This window comes from Panthera uncia (assembly GCF_023721935.1).
Source record: "Panthera uncia isolate 11264 chromosome A1 unlocalized genomic scaffold, Puncia_PCG_1.0 HiC_scaffold_17, whole genome shotgun sequence".
NCBI lineage: Eukaryota > Metazoa > Chordata > Mammalia > Carnivora > Felidae > Panthera > Panthera uncia.
In genome coordinates this window covers 78460660-78474919 of record NW_026057577.1, presented here as the reverse complement: position 1 = coordinate 78474919, position 14260 = coordinate 78460660, and the positions used below count along the sequence as shown (strand labels likewise).

Here is a 14260-nt window from a genome sequence, read left to right as displayed (position 1 = left end):
GAAGTCGGCCACTTAACCGACTGAGCCACCCAGGCACCCCAAAACCAACTATGTTTTATCCAGTGATAGGCATTGTAAAAGAATCTACACAACACTGTAAGAAAACTGATTCCTAGGAATTACTCACCTGAGGGATAACAATATCTGCTAATGCCTTTGAAAGCCTGTATAATTCCATTGTATTTTCTAATTTCAAGGAACCATTATGCTGAACATCATATTTTATACAGTCATATATGTCAGGGATTTTACTAATGTCGTATCTTCCATTCTTTGTTTTAAAGTCTTTTTCCAACTTGGACCATCTACGTAGCATAAGCTCTAATGTTTCACTATGGTAAAGTTGAATATCTAAAACAACATAACAAATTTAGCATATTAAACTTAGACTCAGATTAAGGGTATATATTAAAAAGTTGACAATTAGAAACATTTTTAAATATCAGAGGTATAACTGTTAAGAAAGTAGGGAATATTACCATAGGAGTATACTATTAGTAACCATACATTTTATACACTTAAATAAAAGATATAAATACATGGCTTAGGACTTGGGTTTGGGTTTGTAAAAGACCTATCCTCATGTTACACACTTCAATAATCAAAAGAAAAAGAACAACAATAACAAAACTCTTAGGCTAATACATTTTCAATTCAAAATTTAAATACTATATAATTTTCTTATTAGATTCACAAAACTAACAGAATAGACAGTCTTTAGCCGAAAGGAATCTTAGAAATTAAATAGCTGAAAGGATTTATTCTTACCACCAAGAATCCTAGATTTCAAAGTTGCCAAATTAAAACCAAGCTAATCTCAGAGTGAGAGTCCAGATCTTCTTCCAATTGTTTGCTTCTTATTATGCTAGTTATTTGCTGCCTAACTATATGACAATGCTACATAATTAATCAAATAGTATTTTATTATCTTTGTCATGCTATCATGGATAAAATAAACCATAACCTAATTATTATTCTTTTGCTGGATGTATGTTAACTCATACCTAGATACAGTATGAGACTTAATTTTTTAAGAACTGATGTATCTTATTTTAAAATGTTTATAGTAATTAGTTAATATTTTTATTTGCTTTATGTTCCAAGGCACATAGTATTTACCTGATGATTTGGGATCTTCCATTCGATGTCTGATCTGAGAAGTCAAACTTTGTATCAAGGAATAAACTTTGTCACAGGTCTTCACAGGATTTTTAATTAAATGCATTGATTTGATAAGAGAAATGCTCCCAGATGGAGTAAGCTACAAATGAGTAAAGTATATATTTCACATGTAGTTATGCCTAATTGTCCAAGAGAACAATATACAAAACTTTCCAGTAGTTGGAGAACAATTTAATACCACACATGAAGATGACCCCCCCAAATATAGTAATAACATCAAGAAGGAAGTAAAAATCTCAGAATTACATGTTAAAAAAATAGCAAACATAAGCTATCATTAGATTGTCCACAGAGAAAATTTAGCAAAAGTACTCTAACTTACAATGAGAGTTTATTCTAACAGTGACAAATTGCTGACTCAATATGGTTCTAGTCGTTTGACATATATTTACATGTAATAACACTAAGACTCTATTATTTTCACCATCTTTTTCCAGATGAGGTACTTAACAGAGGTTAGGCAACTTGCCTAAGACCAAACCAAGAGTATGTCAAGAGTGGGATAAACTATAATGGATTCATATATAAATTTATCAGTAATTTATAATGTAAATAAAACTGCCTTAAACAAAGATTTTCATAATAAATTAAAAAAAACTAGCTTTATGCAGATTTTGATATACCTAAAAATATAATTTCCAAAAGATTGAAAGTAAAAAAAGATATACAATCCAAAATCAAGTAAGAGGGGAAAAGCTGTTGTTACTATATTCATCTCAAAACTTTGAGGCAAAATGTACTGATTGAAATGTATCTATTCTAAATTTGTAATCTACCTAATAACATGGTATCAAATATGTAAAGCAAAAATTAAGAGAACTACAAAGACAAGGAAAATCCACGAGTGAGAAATTTTAACACACAACAGTGAAGAAAGGAAAAAAGTCACAAAGTTTTGTTTTTATTGAAATGATAGAAAGTTCAAAATAAAAAAAGTTTAACTTAAAAATGTCATAGGTTTGGAAATTCTAAAACTACAGCTCTGAATCATCTATGACCAAAGAAGAAATCACAAAGGAAATTAGAAAATATCCCAAACTGCATAAACCACAAAATTTATGCATATAATCATAAAGGGAAATTTATGGCCTAAAGTCCTTATTTTAGAAAAGATTGAACATTCAAGAATTAATAAGTAGACAGCTAGTGACACAGGTTTACAAAAGTGGAAGGAAAAAAATATAAGCAAAAATTAATCAAGTAGAAAACAAGTGTAAAATTCAGAAGACCAACAAATCAGTTATTTCTTTGAAGGGAGTAATAAAGTATATTAACCATGGTTAAACTGATCAAGAGAAAAAAAAACTGTAGAATGTTATGAAATAAGAAGTGACAACTCTACAAAATCCTATAGACATCACAAAGAATTTTTTTTTTTTCAACGTTTTTTATTTATTTTTGGGACAGAGAGAGACAGAGCATGAACGGGGGAGGGGCAGAGAGAGAGGGAGACACAGAATCGGAAACAGGCTCCAGGCTCCGAGCCATCAGCCCAGAGCCTGACGCGGGGCTCGAACTCACGGACCGCGAGATCGTGACCTGGCTGAAGCCGGACGCTTAACCGACTGCGCCACCCAGGCGCCCCGACATCACAAAGAATTTAAAGAGGATACGATAAACTCTTACAACAATGTAACTTAATACTGACACAACACATAACAACAATTACCCTGGACTCCATGATTATAATGATTATTTGATTTCCCACAAAGAAAATGTCCATAGGATTTATCAGTAAATTTTACCGAACATTTCATTAAAGATATGTATACAAACTATTCTCCCAAAATAGGACTCCCTAACTAAATTTATGAGACTAGCATAATCCCGATATTGAAAGCAGACAAAGGCATAAGAATTAAAATTTAAAGGTTAATCTGAATCCTGAACATAGATGTAAAACTTCTAACCAAAAATAGTAAACCCAAACCAGTGAGATATATTAACACCACCACCACCACCACTATGTATCTATGTAAATTGACTTTATTTTAGGAGCCAAGATAGCTTAACTTTATTTACTTTTAAGAAAAAGTGAGCATGAAAGGGACAGAGAGACAGGGGCACAGAGGATCCAAAGCAGGCTCTGTGCTGACAGCAGAGAGCCTGATGCAGGGCTCGAACTCAAGAACCGTGAGATTGCGACCTGAGCTGAAGTTGGACACTTAACTGACTAAGTTGCCCAGGTGCCCCGGAAGAGCCAAAATAGCTTTACATCACAAAAAATCATACGATGCAACAGATGAAAAGAAAATGATGAAATTCAGTAACTTTTCATGACAAAACTTTTAGCAAAATAGGGACAGAGTGAAATTTATTTTGAAACAGAATAGTTATTACAAAATGTACAGAAAACATACCTAACGGACAAGCATTAAAGGCTTTCTTTGAGAACATGGACAAGAAAATAAATGCCACTTCTATTGAACATTGTTTTGAATGTGCTAGTTATTGAAGTTAAACAAGAAAAAGAATAAAACAAATAAGGATCAGAAAGGAAGAAACAAACCTGTGAGTATGCTTTTAAAGGATCAAAAAATCTACAGAAATATTATTAAACTAACAAATGAGTTCAATAAGGTTGATGCATATAAAGTCAATATTAAAAAGCTATTTCTACGTATCAACAATCAAAATAAAATTTTTAGAAGTACTATTTACAATGGCATAAAAATATATTAAGATAAATTTTCAGAAACTAGATTTGATGCATCTAAATCAATAACAACAGGATATTTGACAGCATATTTTAAAATTTATATGGAAATGCAAAAAAAGTCCTGAACAACTTGAAGAAGGAAGCATGTAGGACTTGAGAGATCTTATTCAGTGGCCCAGGATCGAGAAAAGAATATAGTGTAGAAATAGACCACCAGATAGATTATAAAGATGATACTATAAAGTGATACTATAAAGGGGAGACTTTTGGTATGTGGTATTGGTATATTTGGATGTATATACAGTTGGCAAAAATTAAGTTTGACATCTTTACCTTATAGCGCACACAAAAGTCAATTTTAGCTGGATTACAGATAAATGTGAAGGGCAAAACAATAAAGCTTATAGAAGATCATACATAAGAGTATTTTATGACCTCTAGTTAGAAAAAGAAACATTAAAATGCACTGACCACAAAGGGGAGTGGGAGATAGAGGCATCCAGTTATTGAAGTCATGAGGACAGACAGTACAGCATAGGGAATATGGTCAGTGGTCCTGTAATAGCACTGTGTGGTGATAGATGGTAACTAGACTCGTGATGCTGAGCAAAGCATAGAACATATAGATTTGTCTAATCACTATACTGTACACCTGAAACAACACTGTGTGTCAATTATACCTCACTAATTAAAAAAAAAAAGAAAGAAATTAGACGACATCAAAACTGCACTGACCATAAAGGAAAAAAATTCAACTTGGAGTTCATGAAAAATAAGAACCTCTGCTTACTGAAAGACATCATAAAGGCTCAGAATAGGTGGTGGTATTTAGAACACATATCCAAAGAACCTCTACCACTCAATAAGAAAAATACAGACAAAAGGTAGAAATAAAGGACAAGAGATTTAATAGAAGGCTTCATGAAAGACGGTATCTAAATGGTCAAAAAACATCAAAGCCACATTGAACTACTACACATCCATCTTCAGAATGGCCAAAACTGAATAGTCGGAGAATGCAAAGAATAGAGACTATGTAGAACAATGATTATTTTCATGGACTTCTAGTGGGAGTATAAATTGGTTCAATGACTTTGGAAAACAGTTTGACATTATCTGATACTGAAACATAAGCATACTGTGGGTCACAACAATTCCAATCCTAGAATGTACCCAAGAGAATGTATGCTCATATGCAGTGGGAGACATACAAGGACACTCATAGAAATATTAATCACAACAGCCCAAAACTATAACAATGATACAAGGTATATATCAATTACAGTATGTTCATAAAATAGAATACGGGTCATTAAACTATGGCCTGCAGGCCAAATGTGGTCTGTGGCATAGCCCATGGACAAAGAAAGGTATTCACATTTTTATTTTTATTTTTTTAAGTTTGTTTATTTATTTATTTTTGACAGACAGTGCATATGCAGGAGGGCAGAGAGAGACATAGAGAGAGAAGGAGACAGAGAATCCCAAGTGGGCTACACACTGTCAGTGCGGAACCTGACGTGGGGCTCAAACTCATGAACCACAACCTGAGTCCAAATCAAGAGACGGTCACTTAACCAACTAAGCTACCCAGGTGCCCCAGTATTTTTAAAAGGTGGTTAAAAATCAAAAAGAGTATGCATCAAGCGACCACATGTGACCGGCAAAGCCTAAAATTTACTATCTGGTCTTCTACAGAAAAAGTTTGTTGGTCCCTGAAATAAAGTACTACATAGAACTGATTATTAGTTAACTATGGAAATTCTCAAAAATACAGATAAATGTCACAAACACGACATAGGGCACAAGAAGCCAAACATAAAAGAAAACCTAATCTAATGTAAGAAACTTAGAAAACAGCCAAAACTGAGACCATAGTAGTTAGGGATGATTACTTATCCAAATAAGTATTCTTGATATAAGAAGACTATAAAAAAAGAGCACTATTAAGTCAGGATAGTAATTATTTCTAGGAGTTTGGGAAGGAGTTGCAATTGAGAAGGGGCACAAAGGGATCAGAGGTGTCTCAATGTTCTATTTCTCCATCTGGATGGGGACTATTGGAGTATTTGCTTTATTTAAAAAAAAAAAAATAATGTTTATTTTTGACACAGAGAGAGAGGCAGCATGAGCAGGACAGGGACAGAAAGAGAGGGAGACAAAGAATCCTAAGCAGGCTCCAGGCTCTGAGCCATCAGCACAGAGCCTGACACCGGGCTAGAACCCACGAACTGTGAGATCATGACCTGAGCTGAAGTCAGACGCTTAACCGAAGTCAGGCGCTTAACCGACTGAGCCACCCAGGCGCTCTTAGGAGTACTGCTTTATAATACAATAGGCTCTAAGTTTTTGTTTTATATACTTTTCTGTGTGTGCATATTTCACAATGTAGAAGAGTTTGCTAAGACCCACCTTTTCATAATCTTCAGCCGTAAAATCTCTATCTTTCTGAAGTATTTCATGAAGTCTTGCTTTCACACGTTGCTGGCAACTGCTCAAAGAGTCACTATCACTATCCAAAAGACCATTCATATTCGCACTTTTTACCATCTGAACAAGAATGGGTGTAAGCTCTCCTTCTAGAGCTAAGAGCCCCTAAACATATTAAATAAAGCCAACACAAATTCAAAAATTAGTATGCAAATTAATGAAAAGTATCATAATTATTTTGTTACATGCTGAATTTCATAAGGAATAAGCTAACTATTTGCAATGAATAAACTTTATTAATAATACAACCTATCACAATTTCAGGGCTTGAGCTGGAAATTTCAAATTCGGAATGTTTAAATATTGCCTTAGCAAAAATCTTTTAAAATGTGGTATTAGATGAAATTTCTAGTAATTCTGAAAAACATTTATTTATACCTTTGCAAAAGCAGCTGCAGTCATCTGGACTCGTCCTTCATCAGAGGCATATATTTTGAGGTCATGTCGGTAGGTACTATGTAATCTAAGTAAACCACAACCAGGAAATCCTGCATAATCTCCTGAAAATAAATACTCAAATCACTTAAGCTATATTTTTGTCTCAGTGTATTTCTATAAATATTTAGTAACATCTCAAAATAAGTGAAGATTTGAAAAAACAATGCATAAACTTAACCAAATTAAAGAAACTCCAAGATTTACCTTGACCTCCAGGATACATACACCTGAAAGCTCTTCCAAGTTCTTCAGCCTGGACCCTGCCTGCAGGAGTTAGTTCTCCTCCCCATTTTAGAACCAAAAGTAAGGATGGTTCTTCTCTTCGGCTGTCTAAGATATATGTTAATGAATAAAAGCAAATAAATGTCAAGTTGGTTTCTTTTAAAGAGGCGTATTTCAAGATTAATTTTTTCTTTATTTTCTCTTCTGTAGCGGAAAATAGCTTTTATGTAAATTATTTTGTTCCTTTGAACATACCTATCTTTGTATGCTTTTGATTCTGTAGGGAACAACCCTTGTTCTACCTGTTAAAATCTTACTCTAATTTCATAATCTCTTCCTCACTTTAGGAAGAAAGCTCTTTCCCAGTTTTCTGAAAGGAAGCAATGTTTCCACCTTCCCTGTTCTCATAGTGATATGACAGCAATAGTATTTGTCCAATATATTTAATTTGTCACAGCTGTTACATTAAGAGCTCCCTCACCACAGCGTCGAGATCTTGTCTTTATATCAAGAGGCTCGCATAAAAGGTAATGTTAGCCAAAGTGAAGATGTATACATTTTTACAAAGAGGAATCAATGATTTGTATAATTTTTTGAAAGATGTGAGAGAGCCTAAAACTTACTATAATTTAAACTTATGAATGAGATATACAATAAAATGTAGCCAAGAGCAGCTTTTTACATTTGGAATTGTGAGGGCACCTGGGTGGCTCGGTCGGTTAAGCGTCCAACTTTGGCTCAGGTCATGATCTCACGGTCCGTGAGTTCGAGCCCCGCATCGGGCTCTGTGCTGACAGCTCAGAGCCTGGAGCCTGTTTCAGATTCTGTGTCTCCCTCTCTCTCTGCCCCTCCCCTGTTCATGCTCTGTCTCTGTCTCAAAAATAAATAAACGTTAAAAAAAAAAAAATTTAAATTTGGAATTGTGTAATCTTTTTCTGTTCCCGACCAAAGTTTTTTCTCAGATATTCCACAAGCGAATGAATTTCTGTACCTAATTTATCTGCCCTTTATGTCCTAAGATCTGCATTAGGCTACAGAAAAGAGGTAATTTAAAAATGAGCAATATAAGTGCTAAAAAACTTAATGATGATTCATGAAAAGTGATAGGAATCAACTTTGTGCTAGGGGTAGTACCTTGTAGTTGTATGCGCTTCATCATGCAGGCTAATATTAATTTATGGAAGGACAATTAATTAACAGACTTTTTCAATCATTATATACAGAATATTTTTTATTACAAACATTAAAGTATAGGAAATTAATCTGTATTGCTACCAATCACAAAGTGTGACACAGTAGCAATGTCAAATTTTAAAATAAATATATGAAGATCAATATAAATAAACTTGTGTTCACATTAAAATAATCACTACTTCAATTTATGCCACTATAAATAATGCCATTTTGGATATCCCCACAGGCCAATCTTTCCCTGAATATTTGATCACTTCCTTGGGATAAATCCTTATAAGTAGAATTAAGATCATAGCATATGAGAGATGACTGGGTGGCTCAGTTGGTTAAGCATCAGACTCTTGATTTCGGCTTAGGTCATGATCTCATGATTTGTGAGTTTGAGCTCCACATGGGGCTCAGCACTGTCAGTGCAGAGCCTGCTTGGGATTCTTTCTCTCTCTCTCTCTCTCTCTCTCTCTCTCTCTCTCTCTCTCTCTCTCCCCCTCTCTCTCTCTCCCTCCCTCCCTCTCTTACACACTGTCAAAATAAATAAATGAACTTAAAAAAAAGGTAAAAGCATATTTGAAGTTTCTTATATTGCCAAATTACCTTTCAAAGGGCTACATCAATTTATACTCCTACCAACAGACTGAAATCCACTCATACTATATTCTCATCAACATTCTTTAATAATGATTTGACAAAATAATAAGAAAACACTCTGCTAGTGAGATAGGCAAAAGTAATTATTACTATTATTATAACTGTTTTATTGGGCATCTACATTTCTTCATGAAATGGTTTCTACAATTTCTGCCCATTATTATTATTTTTTTAATGCTTATTTATTTATTTTTGAGACAGAGAGAGAGAGGTGGAGGGAGGGAGGGAGGGGGGGAGAGAGAGAGAGAGAGTGAGCACAAGCAGGGGAGGGATAGAGAGAAAGGGAGACAAAGAATCCAAAGTGGGCTGCAGGCTCTGAGCTGTCAGCGCAGGGCCCAATGCGGGGCCAAACCCACAAACTATGAGATCATAACCTGAGCCTAAGTCAGATGCTCAATTGACCCAACCAGGTCAACCAGGCACCCCTCTGCCCATTTTTACTTTAAAACATAAATGAATTTTTGGAGTTTTATGCTGACTGCTTTTAGGAGAATGACCTTATTTAAATGCTTTATTCAGACTTAATTGGTGGAGGAAATTAACTAATTAGAAACATGATTATTGGTATTCTTTCAAATAGTCTTTTTGTACTTTTTGAGCTTTCTTCCTGAACACTCTGCCCTCTTCTACCAAAAGAGGAAGAAAGGGACCGATTAAGTAACATTTAGTTATAAATAAGGTTTCTGAAACAATCCCAGAGTAAATGGGGAGTCCTACAGTTTTTAAAATAAAATAGATCCTTTCCTTAAAGGGTAAACTATCCTTTATTTATTTATTATTTAAAAAAATTTTTTTTAATGTTTTTATTTATTTTTGAGAGAGAGAGAGAGAGAGAGAGAGACAGCATGTGAGCAGGGGAGGGGCAGACAGAGACAGGAAGACACAGGTATCTGAAGTGGCTCCAAGCTCTGAGCTGTCAGCACAGAGCCCGAGGCGGGGCTTGAACTCACAACACGTGAGATCATGACCTGAGCCTAAATCAGACGCTTAACTGAGCCACCCAGGAGCCCCAATCTATCCTCTATTTAAAGGATAGGAAGCAAAGTTGACAAAACTCCACTTTAATTTTCCTTTATTCAGCATGTCAGCTCCTTAACTGTTACAAAGGAGAGGGTACAAAGGCAGTACAATGAGTAATAAGTCTCTACATATAATTAAAACACAATAGGCATTAATAGTGATATACCTTCCTCTTCACTAGATGTTTTAGGACAACCATGAGGGAGATAAGTTAGTTGGACTTTACGATTTATTCCAGAAAAATGGCCATACCTGAAAAACAAAATGGCAAGCAGAATGAACGATTTTCAGTAAGTGTTCAATGAAACCTCTTAAAGAGAAACTAAAATCCATCTAGATAAAAATTAAATCTACATATTAATGCCCTCCTCTGTTTTTAATTAATTGTTGAATTCTTTAAAATACTGTAGCAGAAAGTCTGTACCATAGGTAGTCATTCTAATCTCATTAGAAAGGAAAACAAAAAAGTTTCTCTACAAAAGTTAGACAATTTTGAAGAGATGACAAAGTATAGAAATATATAAAACAGAAATGTATGGGCATTTAAAAAATTAAGGAAATAAGATTCTAGGTGGCCAAGTGTAAAAGCTTCCAATAGTAATAATGGTGTTATCAATTTCACTTGACTAAAGCATAGTTCAAAATTGTTTTTTACTTAAACAACATTTAATCTGTGCTCAAGTTAGACATGTTGCTTTCATCCTAAGTGGTACTTCATAAAAGATCCAAATGTTTCTCATCAAAATTAAAAGTAAAACTAAAACAAGAAACTTCAACACAACAATCTATTTTCTCACTGGTGCAAATAAAAGTCTCACTAGACTTTCGCTAATTTCTCTTCAGCTTCAGCACTAAAGTGGAAAACGATCAAACTGTGAAGGCAACGTAACATAGAAAGTCATACATTATAAAAGAACACTGTTATCAAATTTAGTTATCAAAATTAAGGGTTTCAAAAATATTCTCACATTTCTAATACGGTCTTAAGTTGTTCAAGTTTTGACTTGTTTTCTTCAATTTCAGAATCATTATTTTGCCCCAGCTCCATAAGAAGTTGTCGGGCAATGTCCAGCACTTCCTATAAAATAATAAAGAACTGAATTTTTATGTAACTTTGCCATTAGCAATTTATAACCAACAAGCAGTCAAATGCACTTGCCTGTAATTGTTTTGGCTTTTTGAGTTTTAATTTCCCAGATTTATATCCATCACACTTTTCAAAAAGATCGAAAAATCTTATTAAAACAAAAGAGCACAGTTAGTCCTTTGCAATAATTAATATTACTACCATATACTTAACATAAATCAATTATAAATGAAGACATGGGACTTGGTCTATGGATTTCAAATACTGTATGTCCTCTTTCACTATAGAAGGTTGCTCATTTACTGTCAGTGACAAAACTTGGTATTCTCCTAACCACGGCAAGCTAATAATCACTATAGATTATTTTTAAAAGTTTTCTCATGATGGAAACTGAATATATGATTGTAAAATTGCATATCATATTCTCTGAAGTCACTGCATACGTATACATATAAAAAATGTTTCAACACATATTTATTGGCTCAAGTTTTAAATTTTTATTATTTCCAAATCAAATAGTGAATAGAAATAACAAACTTTTATTCTACCAAGTTTTTTCTACAAGGTTGAGAGGTTAAAGGACTCAGAGAAAGCAATGTGAGAGAATAACAAACCAAGATTAAACATCTTAGGATGTTTACACTTTTACAATAAACGAAAGGTGGGTCAGATGGATGATAATTTACAGATATTGCCATCATAATTTTCAGATGCTAATATATACAATTACTTTAAATGGATTTTGTCTCCATCCAGTGGTTTAAATTAATGGCCAAGAAATGGGAAAACAGTTTTCCTATATGATGTATTGATCAAAATAGCTAATCACCTATCAGAAATCTTAAATTATCTCCTAAGTGTTAAATTATTCCCCTTAAAACATACTTTTGATGCCTCACTTCCATTTTCATTTTTTGTTTTGGTGTTCGATCCCCATGACGTATTACAGCTATGACACATCTGAGTTCCATCCTAAAATAAAATAAAAGTTCTCAATTTTCTAACAAAGATTTGTGTTATATAATTCAGACTCACACAACATCTCATTTCTTTAGAGCCATCTTTTACCATTTCAAAAAGTTTCCTATGAAGATAGTACTTGTAACAACTAGTCAATTTTATCAAATCCAATCTTAAAAAGATTTTAAGAAGCTGGAGGGGGAGTAATATTAAGCTATATATCAGCTTCTTCTCTAGAGATGACTATGCTAACTTTGGAATAAAAGTAAACGGATGACAATCCCGGAACTTCATAAAATACTTGGTCTGTAGCAGAGATCATTACAGACTGAGATTTCATTAAATCAAAGCAAAATAAAGCTTTACTTGATAGCTGCTATATTTATTTTGCCCTTGTAAGAAGAACAAGTACTTCAAACTCAAATTACTAGAAGATAAAACTGTCTTAGAAAGAATGCTAGGGTATAATTTAGTGTTTGCAAAACTACAGGCCACAGAACACAACCCTGCAGGATTTTAATAAGTTACCTAAAAATTTTTATGTTAAATAGTTTGAGAATACTGGTTTAAAACAAAATTAAATATTTGTGTTTCTCCATCCCAACCAGCCCTTCGCAGAATATTTAACATGCTAATGTAAATGTCTAACTTGTAAATATGAAGCATTTGGTCAACCCACCTGAGTAGCAGGTGAGTTTCAAGCAGTAATTTTCACTAGAATATTATAAAACAGTTTCGCAATATTGGTCTAATTAATTTACCTCAAGATAAAACTGTATATTTTTTCTTTATACAATAAGAGAATAAAAGCTGTACAGCCACTGACTATGAACCTTTAAGTGACATACCTGTTGGTACCTCCTTTATTTTTGTGACTTAATTCAATAGTTCTATAGTTACACAAGCATTTTTCAGGATTTTATTTAATTTTTTTTCAGATTTTATTTTTAACAATACAAAAGAGTTTTGGTCTAGGTGGACCCTTGCAAAAGCATATAATCTATTTTTCCATCTGCAAAGTGAATTATATGAAAACATACAAAGTGTCCAATGATCATTTAGAAATTTAATCTTTATTGTAATAGCAGAGACTGATGTACAAAACCCAAGGAATTTCTAAATGAAAATATTCAAACTTACATAGTTCCAGATGTAGTTGGTACAATTGGGATATCTTCAGCTTCTAAGGGTATTGACCAGGGGATATGAAATTGTGGAGCAAGCTCTCGCATTACAATATTGCTTTGATACAAAAATAAAAAGCTAAGAATTAATTTACTTTAAGGCAAACCTCAGTACTTAATGACTAATGATATAATCAATGAAATTAAAGTCAAACTAGTGATTCTGTGATTACAGCACACAAAAATTAACTCAAAGAATCAATCCTGATAAAGATAAACTAGATTAGCAGTTCTAAACTGGTATATCAGAACACCCTAAAGAGATGCCATGAATTTGGAATTATTAATTATTTACGTTAGTTTTAAAATATAAGTCACATTGGATTCAAATAAATCACTATAACTGCATCATATGCACTTATAGATACAATCTGAAAACCAAGATTGGCTCCTCTTTATGGCTACGGATCATTTCTTACAAGTTTATTGATCACTTTTGAAGTTACTCTAAATACTGTGGCTCTTTTTTAATAAATTTCTATTATACTTTCCTAATAGGGTTAAAAACAGAAAACATGTTAAGTAATTATAAAACATTTTTTGTTTTGCTTAAATTTAGCACTTATTCATGCTAAAATTTAGTAAGCTCCCCTAAATTTCACCTTAAGCGTTAAGTTCACCAATCTTTAAAATATTCTATAAAAGCTGACTCCAATTAGGACAATACATTTATTTATTTATTTATTAATAATAAATATTTATTTATTTATTTATAAATAAATAAATATTTATTTATATTTATTTGAGTGAGGGAGAGAGAGTGCATGCATGAGTGGGTGAAAGGGGCAGAAGGAGAGAGAGAGAGAGAGTGAATATCCTAAGGAGACTCCAAGCTAAGCATCACATGAGGCTGGATCCCACCAACCTGGGATCTTGACCTAAACTGAAATCAAGAGTGAGATGGTCAACCGACTGAGCCACCCAAGTGCCCCATGATAACACATTTTAAAATGTAAGTTTCTTATGGCTCTGTCATATATACTTTGAAATGGTTCAAAAATATTTGTCTTATGAATCTTCTAAATCAAACTATAAGAAAATAGGTCAAAGAATATAAAAATGGTATTTCTACATGCAGTAATTTCTTTTGGATTCACTAATAATCTCATGGGATTATCTTTAACTGACATATGCTTGTAGAAAGCAGTATCATTCAAAAGAACCCTGAATTCCAAATAT

At 33.4% G+C, this 14260-nt stretch overlaps 1 protein-coding gene across 22 annotated transcripts in view; it reads right to left on the bottom strand.

The window, feature by feature from the left end:
• Nucleotides 1-14260, bottom strand: part of PPIP5K2 (diphosphoinositol pentakisphosphate kinase 2) — a 71624-nt gene that overhangs the window by 37540 nt on the left and 19824 nt on the right. For 16 of the 22 annotated variants that reach the window (XM_049647652.1, XM_049647655.1, XM_049647656.1 and 13 more), the window contains 10 exons: nt 13038-13139; nt 11823-11909; nt 11006-11085; nt 10819-10924; nt 10017-10102; nt 6974-7099; nt 6710-6831; nt 6254-6436; nt 1120-1261; nt 128-351 (listed from right to left, as the gene is read on the bottom strand). In XM_049647652.1, the coding sequence (XP_049503609.1) occupies nt 128-351; nt 1120-1261; nt 6254-6436; nt 6710-6831; nt 6974-7099; nt 10017-10102; nt 10819-10924; nt 11006-11085; nt 11823-11909; nt 13038-13139 (1258 nt within the window). The remainder of the gene's footprint in view (nt 1-127; nt 352-1119; nt 1262-6253; nt 6437-6709; nt 6832-6973; nt 7100-10016; nt 10103-10818; nt 10925-11005; nt 11086-11822; nt 11910-13037; nt 13140-14260) is intronic. The other 6 variants (XM_049647653.1, XM_049647659.1, XM_049647663.1 and 3 more) reach the window with 1 other exon arrangement.